At 57.3% G+C, this 13,141-nt stretch overlaps 1 protein-coding gene across 6 annotated transcripts in view; it reads right to left on the reverse strand.

Moving 5' to 3' along the window:
• Nucleotides 1–574: 574 nt before the first annotated feature.
• RIPOR1 (RHO family interacting cell polarization regulator 1) overlaps nucleotides 575–13,141 on the reverse strand; it is a 37,596-nt gene continuing 25,029 nt past the window's right edge. For 4 of the 6 annotated variants that reach the window (XM_085319169.1, XM_085319166.1, XM_085319168.1 and 1 more), the window contains exons 3-22: nucleotides 11,914–12,063; nucleotides 11,317–11,395; nucleotides 10,927–10,950; nucleotides 10,312–10,365; nucleotides 9,770–9,922; nucleotides 9,620–9,683; nucleotides 9,487–9,530; nucleotides 9,132–9,257; nucleotides 8,565–8,713; nucleotides 8,187–8,316; nucleotides 5,984–6,802; nucleotides 5,619–5,758; nucleotides 5,018–5,192; nucleotides 4,668–4,803; nucleotides 4,330–4,491; nucleotides 4,023–4,181; nucleotides 3,371–3,567; nucleotides 3,177–3,260; nucleotides 2,659–2,749; nucleotides 575–1,551 (exon numbers count right to left, since the gene is read on the reverse strand). In XM_085319169.1, coding sequence (XP_085175295.1) covers nucleotides 1,454–1,551; nucleotides 2,659–2,749; nucleotides 3,177–3,260; nucleotides 3,371–3,567; nucleotides 4,023–4,181; nucleotides 4,330–4,491; nucleotides 4,668–4,803; nucleotides 5,018–5,192; nucleotides 5,619–5,758; nucleotides 5,984–6,802; nucleotides 8,187–8,316; nucleotides 8,565–8,713; nucleotides 9,132–9,257; nucleotides 9,487–9,530; nucleotides 9,620–9,683; nucleotides 9,770–9,922; nucleotides 10,312–10,365; nucleotides 10,927–10,950; nucleotides 11,317–11,395; nucleotides 11,914–12,063 — 3,034 coding nt within the window. In that variant the 3' untranslated portion in view covers nucleotides 575–1,453. Of the gene's footprint in view, nucleotides 1,552–2,339; nucleotides 2,404–2,658; nucleotides 2,750–3,176; nucleotides 3,261–3,370; nucleotides 3,568–4,022; nucleotides 4,182–4,329; nucleotides 4,492–4,667; nucleotides 4,804–5,017; nucleotides 5,193–5,618; nucleotides 5,759–5,983; nucleotides 6,803–8,186; nucleotides 8,317–8,564; nucleotides 8,714–9,131; nucleotides 9,258–9,486; nucleotides 9,531–9,619; nucleotides 9,684–9,769; nucleotides 9,923–10,311; nucleotides 10,366–10,926; nucleotides 10,951–11,316; nucleotides 11,396–11,913; nucleotides 12,064–12,565; nucleotides 12,628–13,141 lie in introns of those variants that run through there. The other 2 variants (XM_085319167.1, XM_085319165.1) reach the window with 2 other exon arrangements.

The following is a 13,141-nucleotide window of genomic DNA, read 5'->3' on the forward strand; positions in this document are numbered from 1 at the left end:
CACTCCGTCCACAAACATTTATTTGTGGACCACTGAATCAAGGCACTTTGAAAAAGACACCACAGGCAATGGCATTCAAATCATCACCGTGTCAATATTCCTGGAGGGCAGGACAGCAAAGCCACACCACAGACCTAGGCAGTGCTGAGCAGTGCTGGGGCAATCCTCTCTGCCCAGCTGTGCTGTGCCAAGAAGACTGAAACTCCTGCTTGGCCCACACATCACCTCTGTGCCAGGGAGCAACCTGGTCTCTTCTTCCCTTGCACAGCTGGCTGCAAAAAGGTGCCTGCCAGCTCTGAAAGCTGGCTCAGGCTAGGGCTGGCTGCTGCCTGCCTGGGCTGGCAGCCCCATGGCACACCTTGTGTTGCCCCAGCTGTAGCATGGGAATGGCTGGCAGCTGAGGTGTGGGCGAGGACTGCCAGCTGCCTAGCACAGTTCAGTGCACCTAACTGCAGCTAGGCCATGCAGTTGCATCCTGTGACAACCCTCCAGCCCACCAGTCAGCCATGCTAACCACTAGCTACACTGCCCCAAAGCAAGGGAGCTCAAGAAACACCCACACAATGACACCATCACTCATTAAAGGTTTGTTTTTATTTCTGCTTTAAAATCAAAATTAGTCATTCTCTGTAATTACATTATATATAGATTTATAGAGACATTATAGAAAAGAATTTTTTGCTTTTGTTTTTCTGCAAAAATCTGTAAATAAAAAATAAAATAAAACCAAAAAAAAAGGTGGCAGCTTCTGTCCATCCATCTGTCCATCCCTCTCTCTGTTGCTCCTCCTGCCCCTACCCTCCACAGTGCTTCCCAAAAGACTGGGAAAGGTTCTGGGGTATGGTCATATCTCACTGCACTCCCTACAGCCAGGCCTGGGGAGGGACAGGAGCACGTGGAGCTGGAAAGAAGAAATGCCAGCAGAATATATTAATATCTCATATATCATTTTATTTAAGTCCTGGGGACTGCAGGTGTCAAAGGGTGATAGTCCCCACAGCCCAGGAAACTCCTGGAAGGAAACAGCATCATTTCCAAAGTGCAGATCCTTCGGGGGAAGGGCATGTGACCTCGAGCAACAGGAAGGGAAGTGGCGGAGAACTCTGGTACATCTCTGCCCTGCTCCAGTAGGCATCTGTAGCCCCAGCTGTAGCCAATGATGGGGCAGGTAGGGCAAGCTCCCTGGCAATTTAAATAGCAATCAAAGGGTGAGAGGTGCAGCAATCYCCCCTGCCCAGGGGTGCATACAGGGCACCCCAAATGGCCAGTGTCAGGGGCAGGGAAAGCAGTGCTCTGTAAGGCAGTGAGCGGCTGCGGCAAGCTGCTGGTAGGGGTAATACTGCAGTGTGCTGCTGAGGGTGGGAGACTCTGGGTGCTGGCTTGGTCCATGCAAGCCCAGGCAGCCTAGCAGTGCCTTTGCCCTGAGGGATGGCAGGCAGGTGTGTGTCGTGTCTCAAAAAGCTGTACTGGCCATGCTGGCTGGTGCAAAGATCCTCGGGAGGCTGTCCAGGGTCTCCTCCAGCCGCCTGTGAGCTGATTTACCATCCTCACCTGCAAGTACAGACTGTGGTCAGCGAACCAAAATTCTGGCACTCTGGCCCCTGCTCATCCCCAGCCACCTTCCTTTGCCTGGAAGGGGGAATGTGGCTAATGCCTGATGGAGCTGAGCCTGGGTGACACAGCCACAGAGCACAGAAATTGCTCATGCTTCACTTGGTACACATTTGGACAAGGTCCCGGCTGGAATCAGGCTCATGAAGTCCCCAAGGCTCTTGTATTTGATTCATGCATTGTAAATTCTGTTCTCCAGCTGCCTGCTGCACCATGCCCATGCATGGAAGGGATCTCTCACATCTCAGCTTCAGGAGCACTGGCTGCTGACCCTACTCACCTGTGGAGAGCCCAGGCAGGGCAAACAGGCCAGGGCTTGGGCTGTACCAGAGGCAGGAGGCAGGGGAGGCATGTCTCAAACAGCTGTGCATGTCTGTGTGTGCTCGCTCCAGTATCAAGAAGGCTCCCCCAAACCCTGCATACATGCAGGGACAAAGATGTCCATGCTGCAAACTGGCCCAGAGATCTCTGCCCTGGTCCCCCCTCCACCAACACAGATCTGCACACAGCAGCCACCTCCCAGTGAGAAGTTGTGACATGGACAACCTGCTGCAAAATGGACACAATGGACACCCATGTGCTGGGTGTGCCATGGGCATGGGCTCTACAAACAGCCAAGACATACAGACTCCAAAACATGACATGGTTGACAGGCTCTAAGACGACACACTTGTGAGCAAAGCAACAGGAGCAGAGACCAGGGACGAGGATGGCTCACATGTCCCAACCTGTGTAGCAGCTGTCACGACCCGGAGGCCTAGTAACCCACTCAGATGGTTCTCTCAGTGCCATCTAGCAAATAATAAATAACAACCATGCTTAGCACTCTTTGGCTGGGGGCACTTCCAGCCCTCAATGCCCACTGCCAACCTGCTCTTCCCTGGCCAGAGCTGGTACGAGGGAAGACATGACCCTACCACATAGGGCTAGGCAGCAATGAACCCAGGACACCCTTTTCCCATTGGCAATGCCAGTGCATGGCACTGAGAGATGTCCCTCGGGAGCCCAGAGTGGGGAGGGAGCAAAGCAATACAGCAGGACACTCACCACACAGCATCAGACTCTGCTTGGCTGCCTCCCGTACAGGTTCCTTGTCGGTTTGGCACAGGTAAACCAGCTGCTCGATGCTCTCCTTGGCCTGCAGGAATGAGGGCAAAGGTCTAAGGGCAGCTACCTGGCAACATGGGCACAGCCCAGAAGAGAAGGTAGTATGGATTGCTACAGCCCCGTGGCAGGTACCAGGCTGGCATGGGTAGGTCCCAAAGCTCCCATTGAGCTCTCCTTTCTCCTCCTGCCCAGTTTTGGACAAGAAAATCCCTTGGCTCTGTCCCTTCCCTCTCTACCTCCCTTCAGGGCCTGTTCCTGCCTGGTTCTCTGCTGCATTTGGGTCCCCTCCAGCTACATTATCTCAGGAGCAGTGGGATGTGCAGCAACCACTGGGGCACCACCAGGCAGCCCTTGGCCACATCCAATTCCTCTTCATCCACCCTGCAGCCATGCCAGTCCTGGGACTGAACTACCACAAGCATCTGGGCACCACTAGTATCTCCCTGTAGCCCTTTTACCTTGAGACAGCCCAATGCTGCGCACCCTGCCACACGTATCTGCATCTCTTCATCCTCCAGCTGGTCCAGGTAACACACAAGGGCCTGGGGGAGACTGGGTGTCAGCACTTGCCCTTGGCTGTAGCAAATGTGGGAGGCAGCACCCCTTGGCGGCACCACCAGCCCACCTCACCCCAGATCTGCCTGCAACATACCCGTTGGCGGAAGCGGGGGTTTTCAGCCAGGCTGCGGAGCTGGGCCGACACAGCGCTCACCACCTTGCTGTTTCCCTCTGTGAGGAGCAGGCTCAGTGCCTTCAGTCCCTCCTTCTTGAGGCGGCCCTCAGGCATGCGCTTCAGGGCCCGYAGCACCACATCCTGGTCGTCTGAGTTCAGGTTTTGCGCCAGCAGCACTGCAGGGAATGGCCTGCTAAGCTGGGGTGCCAAGACCTTGGCAGCATTGCCCATATGCCCTTGCCTCCTCCCAGGGCTGTACAAGTGCAGGGAGCTCAGCCCTGGGCACACTGCTACCACACTGGGCAGAAGGAGCTTCCATGCAGTGTATTCACAGGTGTACTACCCTGTGTGGGGCTGTAGGGGCACCCAAGCTGAGGTGCCAGGGGATGTGTGGAGAACACAGACCCAAGGGAGCCTGGGAAGGCAGCAAGGGAGTGTACTGCACACTAGGGATGGATCAGGCCTGATTGCCCACTTCAAGGATGGCTGAGCCCCTGGATGATGCCCCACAGCAGGCTGTGGAGTTGCTACAAGTTGATACTCCAAGGCATGGGTGCAAGAAGCTTGGGCACCCCTGCTCAGGGCTGGGCACTGCCATGCCAGGGCCCCGCAAGAGCAGAAGAGCACCCACCTTCTTCTGCCAGCTCCATCACATAGGCATCCAGCACCAGGGCACCGAGTGACTCAAAGTGGCTCCAGTACTGGAAGATGGTGACCTGCTCACTCTGGGCACTGCCAGGTCGCCGGGGTAGCCGTCGATTCAGCACATCCTCCACCAGCTTCACACACACTACAGAGAAGGGCTCAAGTCAGTGTACATGGCATCCCTGGACACCCTACTGGTCTTTCCAGGGCTCTTGACACCCATAATGCCCCAGCAGGGGTCAGTGAGAGGTACTGGCAATTCACTTCCTGAACACCCTTGGGTGCCTACTTACCTGCGTCAGCCAGGCCAGGGTGCCGCTCGTTGATAAGCGCTGCATACTGGGTGCTCAGCACCTGCAGGAACTGCTCCACAGGGCAGGTATAGACATTGGGTACCTTCACGCAGAGGTCCCAAAGGGGCAGTACTCCCTCCTTCTGTGTTGAGAACTGCACCACTGTGGGGATACATGTTGTCAAGCCTTTTCTGGGCCCAAGCAGCTGACAGGCACCTCCTGCCTTCCTGCTGGCACAGCCCCCTTCTGCCAAGCGAGGCCCATAAGAGGGGCCCAGGCCCCAAGCAGCCCTGAAGAGGGAGGTGGCATAGGTGGGTCCCTCTGCCACATGCCTTTACCTTCAGCAGCAGAGCTGGCTGCTCCCAATCGCTCTTCTGTTAGCTGACACACGATCTCCAGCACCTGCGCTTCCCGCAACAACCTGTCCAGGGCGTACATCTCCTGGCACCGCAGGGGCCCAAAGGTGCCCAGCTTCTGCAAGGCACAGACAAACCACTGACCGTAAGGACAGAGCCTGGCACTCAGATCACAGCATTGGCATGGCCCTCGAGGCTGTGATGAGAGCAATCTCAAGGAGAGTTATTGGAGCTACCCAGCTTGTCAGGCTCTTCCGGGGTCCCACAGCCCACCCTAGTGCCTGCCAGCCTCAGGACATGCCCCACTGCCATGCTCTGGCCCCTGCTCTCACCAGCAGCAGGCAGTTGCAGTTGTTGAGATGAAGCACCAGGGACTTATCCAAGAACTCGTTGCCAGTACTCATGGGATCTGTGCTGCCCTCAGAGCAGCTGCACAAGCCAGCGTCGTCTGCCCCCATCTCACCAGCGCTGGGGGCCCCACTCCCACGCCGGGGTTTGCCAGCCCTCCTGCAAGCCAGGAAGAGACCAAGCCATCAGGTCAGTGCAGGAAACCCAGATCCAGCCCTTCCCCTCCCATTGCTGCAGGAGAAACACTGGGCAGAGTTTCTATAGGACCTTCAATATTACTTCATTTGGACTGCTTAGGGCTGAGCAAAGGAGCAGATCCCAGTAGTGCAGGGACATGGGCTGTCTCTCAACCCAGCCCCATGAAGATGAAACCCCAGAGAGGTACGAGGTGGCACTATGCTCCCCAGATGGACTGGATCCCACCACTCTTCAAACTAGGCCTGCCCTGAGGTGAGACAGGCTAGTCTAACCATGCTGGGGCCCCCAGCGCAGAGAGGCACTGCACCAGAGGTGGAGACCCCTGTCCCAACTGCCCCAGGGCTGCATCTTGCCCTGCACCCTGTCCTGAGCCCCACTGCTGCACACCTCTCATCCCGGATGACCTCCTCCTCAGAGCCCTCTGAGTCATCCATGTCAGAGGTGTTGAGGAAGCTGAAGCTCTCTAGTGCATGCTCCACTGTGAGGCTGATGCTGGAGGCCCGGCTGAGGAACACACCTTGCTTGTGCTGTGGAGGAGGGCATGACTTCATTAGACATTGGCATGCAAGCCAAGATGGCCTGGCACCCTCATCCCTGTGTACTGCCAGCCAGGATGGCTCTGCCATCCTCGTCCCCAAGCTCTGCCAGCTGGGATGGCCCCAGCACCCTCATCTCTGCACCCTGCCAACTGGGATGGCCTCACCGCCCTCATCCCCAGGTACTGCTGTGGACTCCCTCTGAGGCCCCCTCACCAGCAGGATCTCTTCCAGGTGTTTGAGCTCCCGTTCAAGGGGCTGCAGCTCTGGAAATTGTCCCCGATAGTCATCCAGGGCTGAGCCCAGGAGGCTGATGGCCTCCTCCAAGCCTGAGTCCACAGCCTTCACTCGTGGGACCTCAGGGGGACTGGCAGGCAGCAGTGAGGTGTGGATGGACATCTTCTCCACGGAGGTGTGTGCTGGGCCTGTGGCTTGTGTGGGGGCCTTGGTGTTACAGCCACTCTGCACCAGCTCTTGGCTCACCACTGGCTCTACCTGTGTGGCCTCCATCTCACAGGCCTCAGACCATGACACCATGGTGCGGGGCTTGGCCTCAAAGCCTCTGTCCTGCCCTGGCCATGCTGCCGACATCACGTTTGAGGCACAAGGGAGGGAGTCTGTGTCTGGCTCGCCTGGGCCAGAGTCCTCTGGGCTTGGAGAGGGCTCCCACATGCTCTCCAGAGCTTTGGCCTCCATTGTGGCGTCCAGACTGGCTTCACTGATGTGGCTCAGAGTCCGGGAGTAGGGCACGTGCCCATTGGCCACCACATCCTTCTTGGAGCTGCCTTGCTCCTCTGATTGGTCGGGCAGCCTCGGTCCGGCAGGCATGCTGGCTCCAGCCCCTGCCTCCTGCTGCTGGGAGAAGGAGATCTCGATGGCAGGGGCTGAAGCCTGCACCTCTGGCTGCACGATAGGCTTGTGTACAGTGTGGCGGGTATTGCCTGACAGCTGGGGACTCGAGGAATCATCTGATGACTCCGAGGAAATGGACCAGGCTGTACCATTTTCCAGCTCCTCCTGGCGCCGCAGCATGTTCTAGGAAGGGAGAGGACATGGTGCATCAGCTGGGTACCTCCTGTGGCCGCCCATTTCCTCAGGGGCATTGCCCTCACCTGGGCTGCCTTCCTCTCCCATTGAGGGGGGCAGATTATACCAGAAAGCACTAAGGCTGCTGTAACCCTCAGGGATGATGCTCTGGGGATCTTATGGGGCCAGAGCAGAGATCAGCCCCCTCTAGCTGCAGGAGCCTGGGCCCCAGGAGCTGCTGGCTCATCCCTCTTGGCTAGCCTGGCTCCACGGCCCAGCAAGGAGGAAGGCAAAGGCCTGGCATACCATGGCCATATTGCCCATGTGCTGCTTCCCCTTCAAGTCTCAGATCCCACACCACACTGAGGAGGGACCCAGGAGTCCTGCTGCACAGACCCCACCGCACACGTTCCCGGTTTGCTGGGTGCCATTCCAGGATGCTGGCAGCTCCCAGGTGCTACAGAGAGGTCTGGCGCAGAGAAGGTGCAACACGCAGAATGCAGCCATGCTCTGCAGTGAACAGGAGGGGTACTGGGACGTCACAGCTACAAGGACAGGTATGGCCCCACCACCAGCCTGCAGGGGGCAGCACCAGCCAGCACGTCACATCACACCAATGCCACGCCAATGCCACCAGTGCGGGAACATGGACACGCCTTCTACTCACTACTGCCTTGCTCTCACATGAAGGCTTATAGATGGAGGAGCAGGGCCAGCTCACACAGCCAGTGCTCCCTGAGCTTGTGGCTGGGCTTCAGTGTGACCCAAGGACACGAGTGCTCACTACACCAGCATCCTTGGTGGTTCTATCCCCTCACGGCAGCCAAGGCCCTGGCTGGCAGGTTCAGGGCCTCGGCTGGCAGGATCAGGATCTCGGCCTTCAGAAAGGGCTAGTGAGTAGAAGGCAAGGAGCGGCTATCACTACTGCAGAACGGCCAAGCCATTGGGCTAAGCTACAGGCCAGCTCCAGCCCTCGCACTTACACAGCCCTGCTGCGGCCATCTCCCAAGCTCGACCGAGGAGACGTCGCCGCAGGAGCAGCCTTGAGACAGCTTTTTGAAGAGTGTCTCTCGAAAGATGTCCAACAAGGACCAGCCGTGCTTGTCGGCTGCCCGCGCCGGGCTCTTGGGCAGAGAGAAAAGGAGCCATGAACATGGGAGGAATAGGGGCTTACAGGCTAGTGTAGAGAGGCCGTGGCCAGATGGATAGAGCAAGGGGTGTGAAGGGATAAGAGGCTACCCCATTCCATCTCCTCTGAGCTGTGCGACCTGGTGGGACCTAGCAGGGCACACATTAAGTTGACGAAGTGGCTGGGCGTATGCATCCCCACACGCTCCCCTGTGCGTGACAGATCACCCGCAGGGTAAGCAGCTCTGCCTCGTGCTACACTTACATAGAAAGCCTGTTCCCGCAGGGATGGTGTATCTGGTGGGCTCTGGTTGTACGTGGAGAACCTCTTGTTCACTGTGGAGGCCTTGTTGACGGTGCTTGCTGCTGAGGGCTGGTCATCCTTGTCGAAGGGGCTGGTGAGCAGAGCAGGGAGATGAAGGGTGCAGGTAAAATGATGGGGTCTCAACCCTGCTCTGCAGTGAACAGGAGGGATACTGGGACACACAGGGCCCTGCAGCCCTATTCAGTGCACCTCTGACACCCCATAACTGCAACCCAGGTTTGGGATGAGGGAGAACCCAGGGCAGGCCAGCTCTCTCCATGCCATGCCAGGCATCCCAGCCCTCTGTGCCCTGCTAGGGGTGCCTGCTGAGGTACTCACTTCCAGGTCACCTCCAGGCTGAGTTTGATGGTACCCAAGTCATTGATATCCACAGCCACTACTTGGGGTAGAGCTGCAAAGAGGTCCTTAGTCTCACATGACACATTGCCCACCACGACATGGTTAGCCAGGCTCTTAAGCTCTGTCACCTGCGGAAGGAAGGAGAAGAGATGATGAGATGAAGGCACTGAATGCTAAGCACGCAACATGCCTGCTCTTACCAGGATGCCACCACCACAGGACAGCATCTCCTCCACCCTCCCCAGCGAGGATTAGCTTTAGGTCCTGGAGGCAATCCTTGAAGAGATGAAATGTGGTAATGGGATTGCAGCAAGCAGGGAACCCCCAACTGGCTCCCAGTGCTATGTCTGGTGTGCTCTCCTCCCACAAGTAGCCCATGGCTTTTTCTATGTGTTTAGAGCACAGCTTTCCCTCAGGGCATGGCACAACCTCTGCTGCTGTTCCCGACACAGCCCCCAGGGCAGCTCTGGATGGGAAAGGTGGTGCAATGCCTATCAGGCCACATTGTCCCTGCCTCCTCTCTGCTCTATCCACAGAGCCCTGTACCTTGATGGAAAGGAACTCGGTGATGAGGGGCAAGAAAACCATCTCCTCGCTGTCCCACACCTGCTTGCTGTTCACCTCAATGCGTCCCCGCAACTTCCACCGTTGCCGTCCATACTTCATGAAGATCTGAGGAGAAAGCAGAGGCATGAGGGTAGGGAGGCAGGATGGTGGGTGTTCTCCACACCTCCCAGGGTGCCTCCAGGGCTCCATGCCACCCATCACAGACCCACAGCACGCCAGCCCACCCAGCACCGGTACTCCAGGTCAAGGCCTCTCTGTACAGCTCCAGGCACAGTAAAGACCACAGGGATGGAGGACAGCAGAGCCTGATCCATGTCCCAGAGGTCCCACAAACCTCATACTGGTCACCAGCGCACAGCCGGGCAAAACCTGCCAGTCCTGCAAGAGAAGACAGAGGGGCATGGCTAGTCCATGGTCCATGGTGGCATGAAGCAGTCAATGGCCCAGGCTGGAGGGGGATGTGTTACCTTTCATCCGCACATGGAACTCGCCCAGCTGACTCTCCAGCTCGCTCTCCAACAGGCACATGTTCTGGGGGCAGACAGATGGAAAGCACCTGTCAGCAGCAGCCCCCAGGCTCAGCACCCTCTTAACCTACCCCATGCCAGGCCCCTTACCTCTGTGTACTCCTTGTAGCCCTTGCTGGCCTCAGCCAGGCTCTCACGTGCCTCTCGGCTGCCTGGTGACCCTGTGCTGTAAGCCTTGACCATGTTGTGGGCCCCATCACGGAGTCGTCGCTGGATGCAATAGGCCTCGTAGAGCTCATCTATCTGCAAGGACAGGCCCAGACCGGCAGTGAGGGGCAGGGTGCTATGCTGGGAGGGCCAAACAGCAGGCAGGAACCAGCACCAACCTCCTGGCTCCTGCCGAGCTCCGGCAGCTATGCCTTAAGACATTCTTCAGCCAGTCTCCGGGGCACCCTGCTCATGCAGGACTATGTGCCTGGTGGGACAGCACATGGCTGCATTTGTGCCAAGACGTGGGTGCAGAGCAGGCTAAGTGGGGCCAAGCACCAGAGGTTTGCCTTGGCATTGCTGAAGTATGACTAATGTGAGGAACAAGCCAGGAGCCAGGCAGGGAAGAGTCCCACATTGCCAATGCTGCAAGGAAGCTGGAAGCTCAGAGGACCACAAAGTTGACCCTAACCCCCAGCTCTTACCTTGCTAGCATGAAATTCCAGGCGACGCAGGAAGCGCTCAATTGACTTGACTTGCTGGAAAAGCAGAGGAGACAGTGTCAGAGGCAAAAGGAACCCTTCTGAGATGGATAGCAGGCCAGGATATGCTCAGGACAGACACCCTGCTGCATGCCCATGCCATGGGTCAGCACATGCCCTGGTCATTGGCCCTGCTGTGTGCAGGGCACTGCAGAAGGGTAGCTGATGGTGAGCAGAGCAGAAGCCAAGCTTGCACCCATGAGCTGGCAGTATCCTACAGCCTTCCCTGTTCTGCAGGGTCTCTCAGGAAAACAGGCCAAGTTCCAGGGTGCTGTTCTCCCATGTTCATCCAGGCTCAAGCTAACCTACGATGAGCACTCACCAAACATAGCTTCTGCTTGCAAGAAGCTGGCTACAAGTCCCTGCTGGTCCCTGCTTCATCCCCTGTCCACTCTGCCCAGAGAGCCCCAATCCCATGCTGCAGGCACTCTGACATGCAAGGGAGGGAGGGCAGGTACTGGACAATGGGACACTGCTAGCAGACAAGGGACTTGCAGCAGCATGTCCCTGCTCCTAGGATAGAGGAGGCAATGGTGATGGGACACTGCTCCAACTTACCTTATCCAGGTCGTAGAGAAAGCCCTGGAGGAGAGAGGAGAGGGATAAGATGCAGCACAAAGCCCGCTCTGCCCAAAGAGACCCAGCACATCGCACAACCACCACCCATAGCATGTCAGCACAGACATGCAGCACCCAGCCAGGACCAGAGTGATGTGCCCGACAGTAGAATAGGAACCCTGAGCAGCCCAACATCATAGCCCAGCAGGGCCCTGAATTCTATCATAGGAAGAGGCTCTGCCTCAGGGCACAGATAGACAATGAGTTGCCCTAGTCACAACCATGAAGCAAAGTGCTGCTCCCCATAAATCCCTTCTCTCCTGTGTACTCAGACTGGGCCAAATGGAACCAGCTTGCCCAGTCAGGCTCTTGAGGGGCTGTGACACTCACCAGGCGTGAATTCCTCTTGGACTCACGGATCTGGGTGCTGAGCTTCTCCAGTTCCAGCTGGTGCACCTCCAGGTAGGCTCTAGGGCAACAGCACCACAGTAGTCAGTCTCAGATGTCATGCCAAGCCTGTTATGCATGGCATGGCCCCTGCCAGCCACTGTCCACACTACGCCCAGCAAGCCAGATTGGGCCCTGCACTCCCATGTTACACTCCCCATATATCACAGCAGCTGTCAGCACCCAAGCAAGGAGCCCACGGGCATCTCTGTGTAGGATGCAGAGGGGTGGACCAGGGCCAACCCTGCAGCACTAGATATGTCCCAACTGGGGACAGTCTCAGGGAGGTGGTACAATCCTGGCCCTCCTATTGTCCTGTGGAACCTCAGGAACTTGCACCTCTTCTCCTGCACTGCTCCAGGATTCCGAGGCACTATCTGAAGCAGGATTTGCCCAGGATACCTGGCACATGCCTGTCCATTGAGAGGAGAGAGCTTCTAATCCTGTCCCAGGTCCACCCCAACCCATGCCAAGCTGTTCCCATGCCCTCTGGGCCTCCCTGACTTCAAACACCCAGCCACAGGGAGCCCCAGCACTTACGTCAGGCCCTTCTTTAGTGCTTCATACACCTCATCCAGGCGGTTGGGCTGAGGCACCTTGGGTGGTGGGGATTTGTGGGACATTGAGAACATCCTACTGACCCTGGAGCCAGCCTTGCGGGAGACAGCAGGGGTGAAGGGTGAGAGGTTCCTACAAAGAGAGGCAAGCAAACCCAGCATGGCCAGGGTGAACCCATAGTTGGGGCCTCCCAGCCTACCAAGTCACCCCAGCTTAAGTAAAGAGGGAGCACCAGAAAGAAGGCCAGGTCCAGGGAGTACTCCATCCAGACCTGCCTGCCTCTCCCATGACTCCCTGCCAGCCAGTCTAACTGGCCAGTAGGGCTGGGCGAGATGGAGTCACGAGCAGCTGTAGGGCTGGGCAGCACTGCCTGCCCCACATGTTTGCACCCCTGCTGTTGTTAGCTATGATCCCAAGTCAGTGGGAGCAGTGCCTTCACCAGTCCTGCTGGCTCTCACTGCCTCTGGGCAAAGAAAGCCTACTGCCCCAGGCCCCATGGTGCATCCCATGCTCCACACATGGCAGAAGCAGCTGGAGATTGCTTTGCAGCCTCCTGCATGCCACAGGGGGTGGGAAGGACAATGCATGAGGTCCAAAGTGACTGATATGAAAATTCAACAATTGGTGCAAATACCCTGCATGCAGGGAAGAGAAGCAACACATGCACCCGGCAAGGCAAGGTAGGGCTTGCAAGAACGCACAATCCACAGGCACTGTGGCCGCTTATCCCACCGCTGGCCCTCCTGGTGAAACCTCAGTCCCAGGTCAGTCTTGGACCCTGGGTGTCAAGGTTGATGGGTCCATAGGACAGCAGAGAGCATGGCAAAGGTCCGTGAAACCTCTACAGAGAGGTAGAAAACACTGCTTAGTTTAGGAAAGAAAGCAAAGGGGAATGAGAACAGCCCCTAAGATGCCTATGGCTGCCCTAAAGCCATGGCTGGCATGAGAAGGGCAGAGAGCAACCTGCTGAGCTCACAGTGGAGAACAGCAGGGAAGCTGGCCTCATCTCAGAGGGGTTGGAGAGATAGGCTGTGGCATACCCTCTGTGGAGGTGTGAGGGCCCCATGCTTCTTATGGGGGTGCAAGGGCAAACTGACCTTACATCAGCCGCAGCCAGCCCATGCTCCTGGAATTCCCATAGGAATGTCTCCAGCCCTGACCACCCTTTGAAGGATCACCATGCTCTGCTCCATTCCAGTGTCCCGGTTGC

The sequence above is a fragment of the Rhea americana genome, unplaced genomic scaffold (genome assembly GCF_003343005.1).
Source record: "Rhea americana isolate MKP2758 unplaced genomic scaffold, rheAme1 scaffold_572, whole genome shotgun sequence".
In the NCBI taxonomy this organism is placed as follows: Eukaryota; Metazoa; Chordata; class Aves; order Rheiformes; family Rheidae; genus Rhea; species Rhea americana.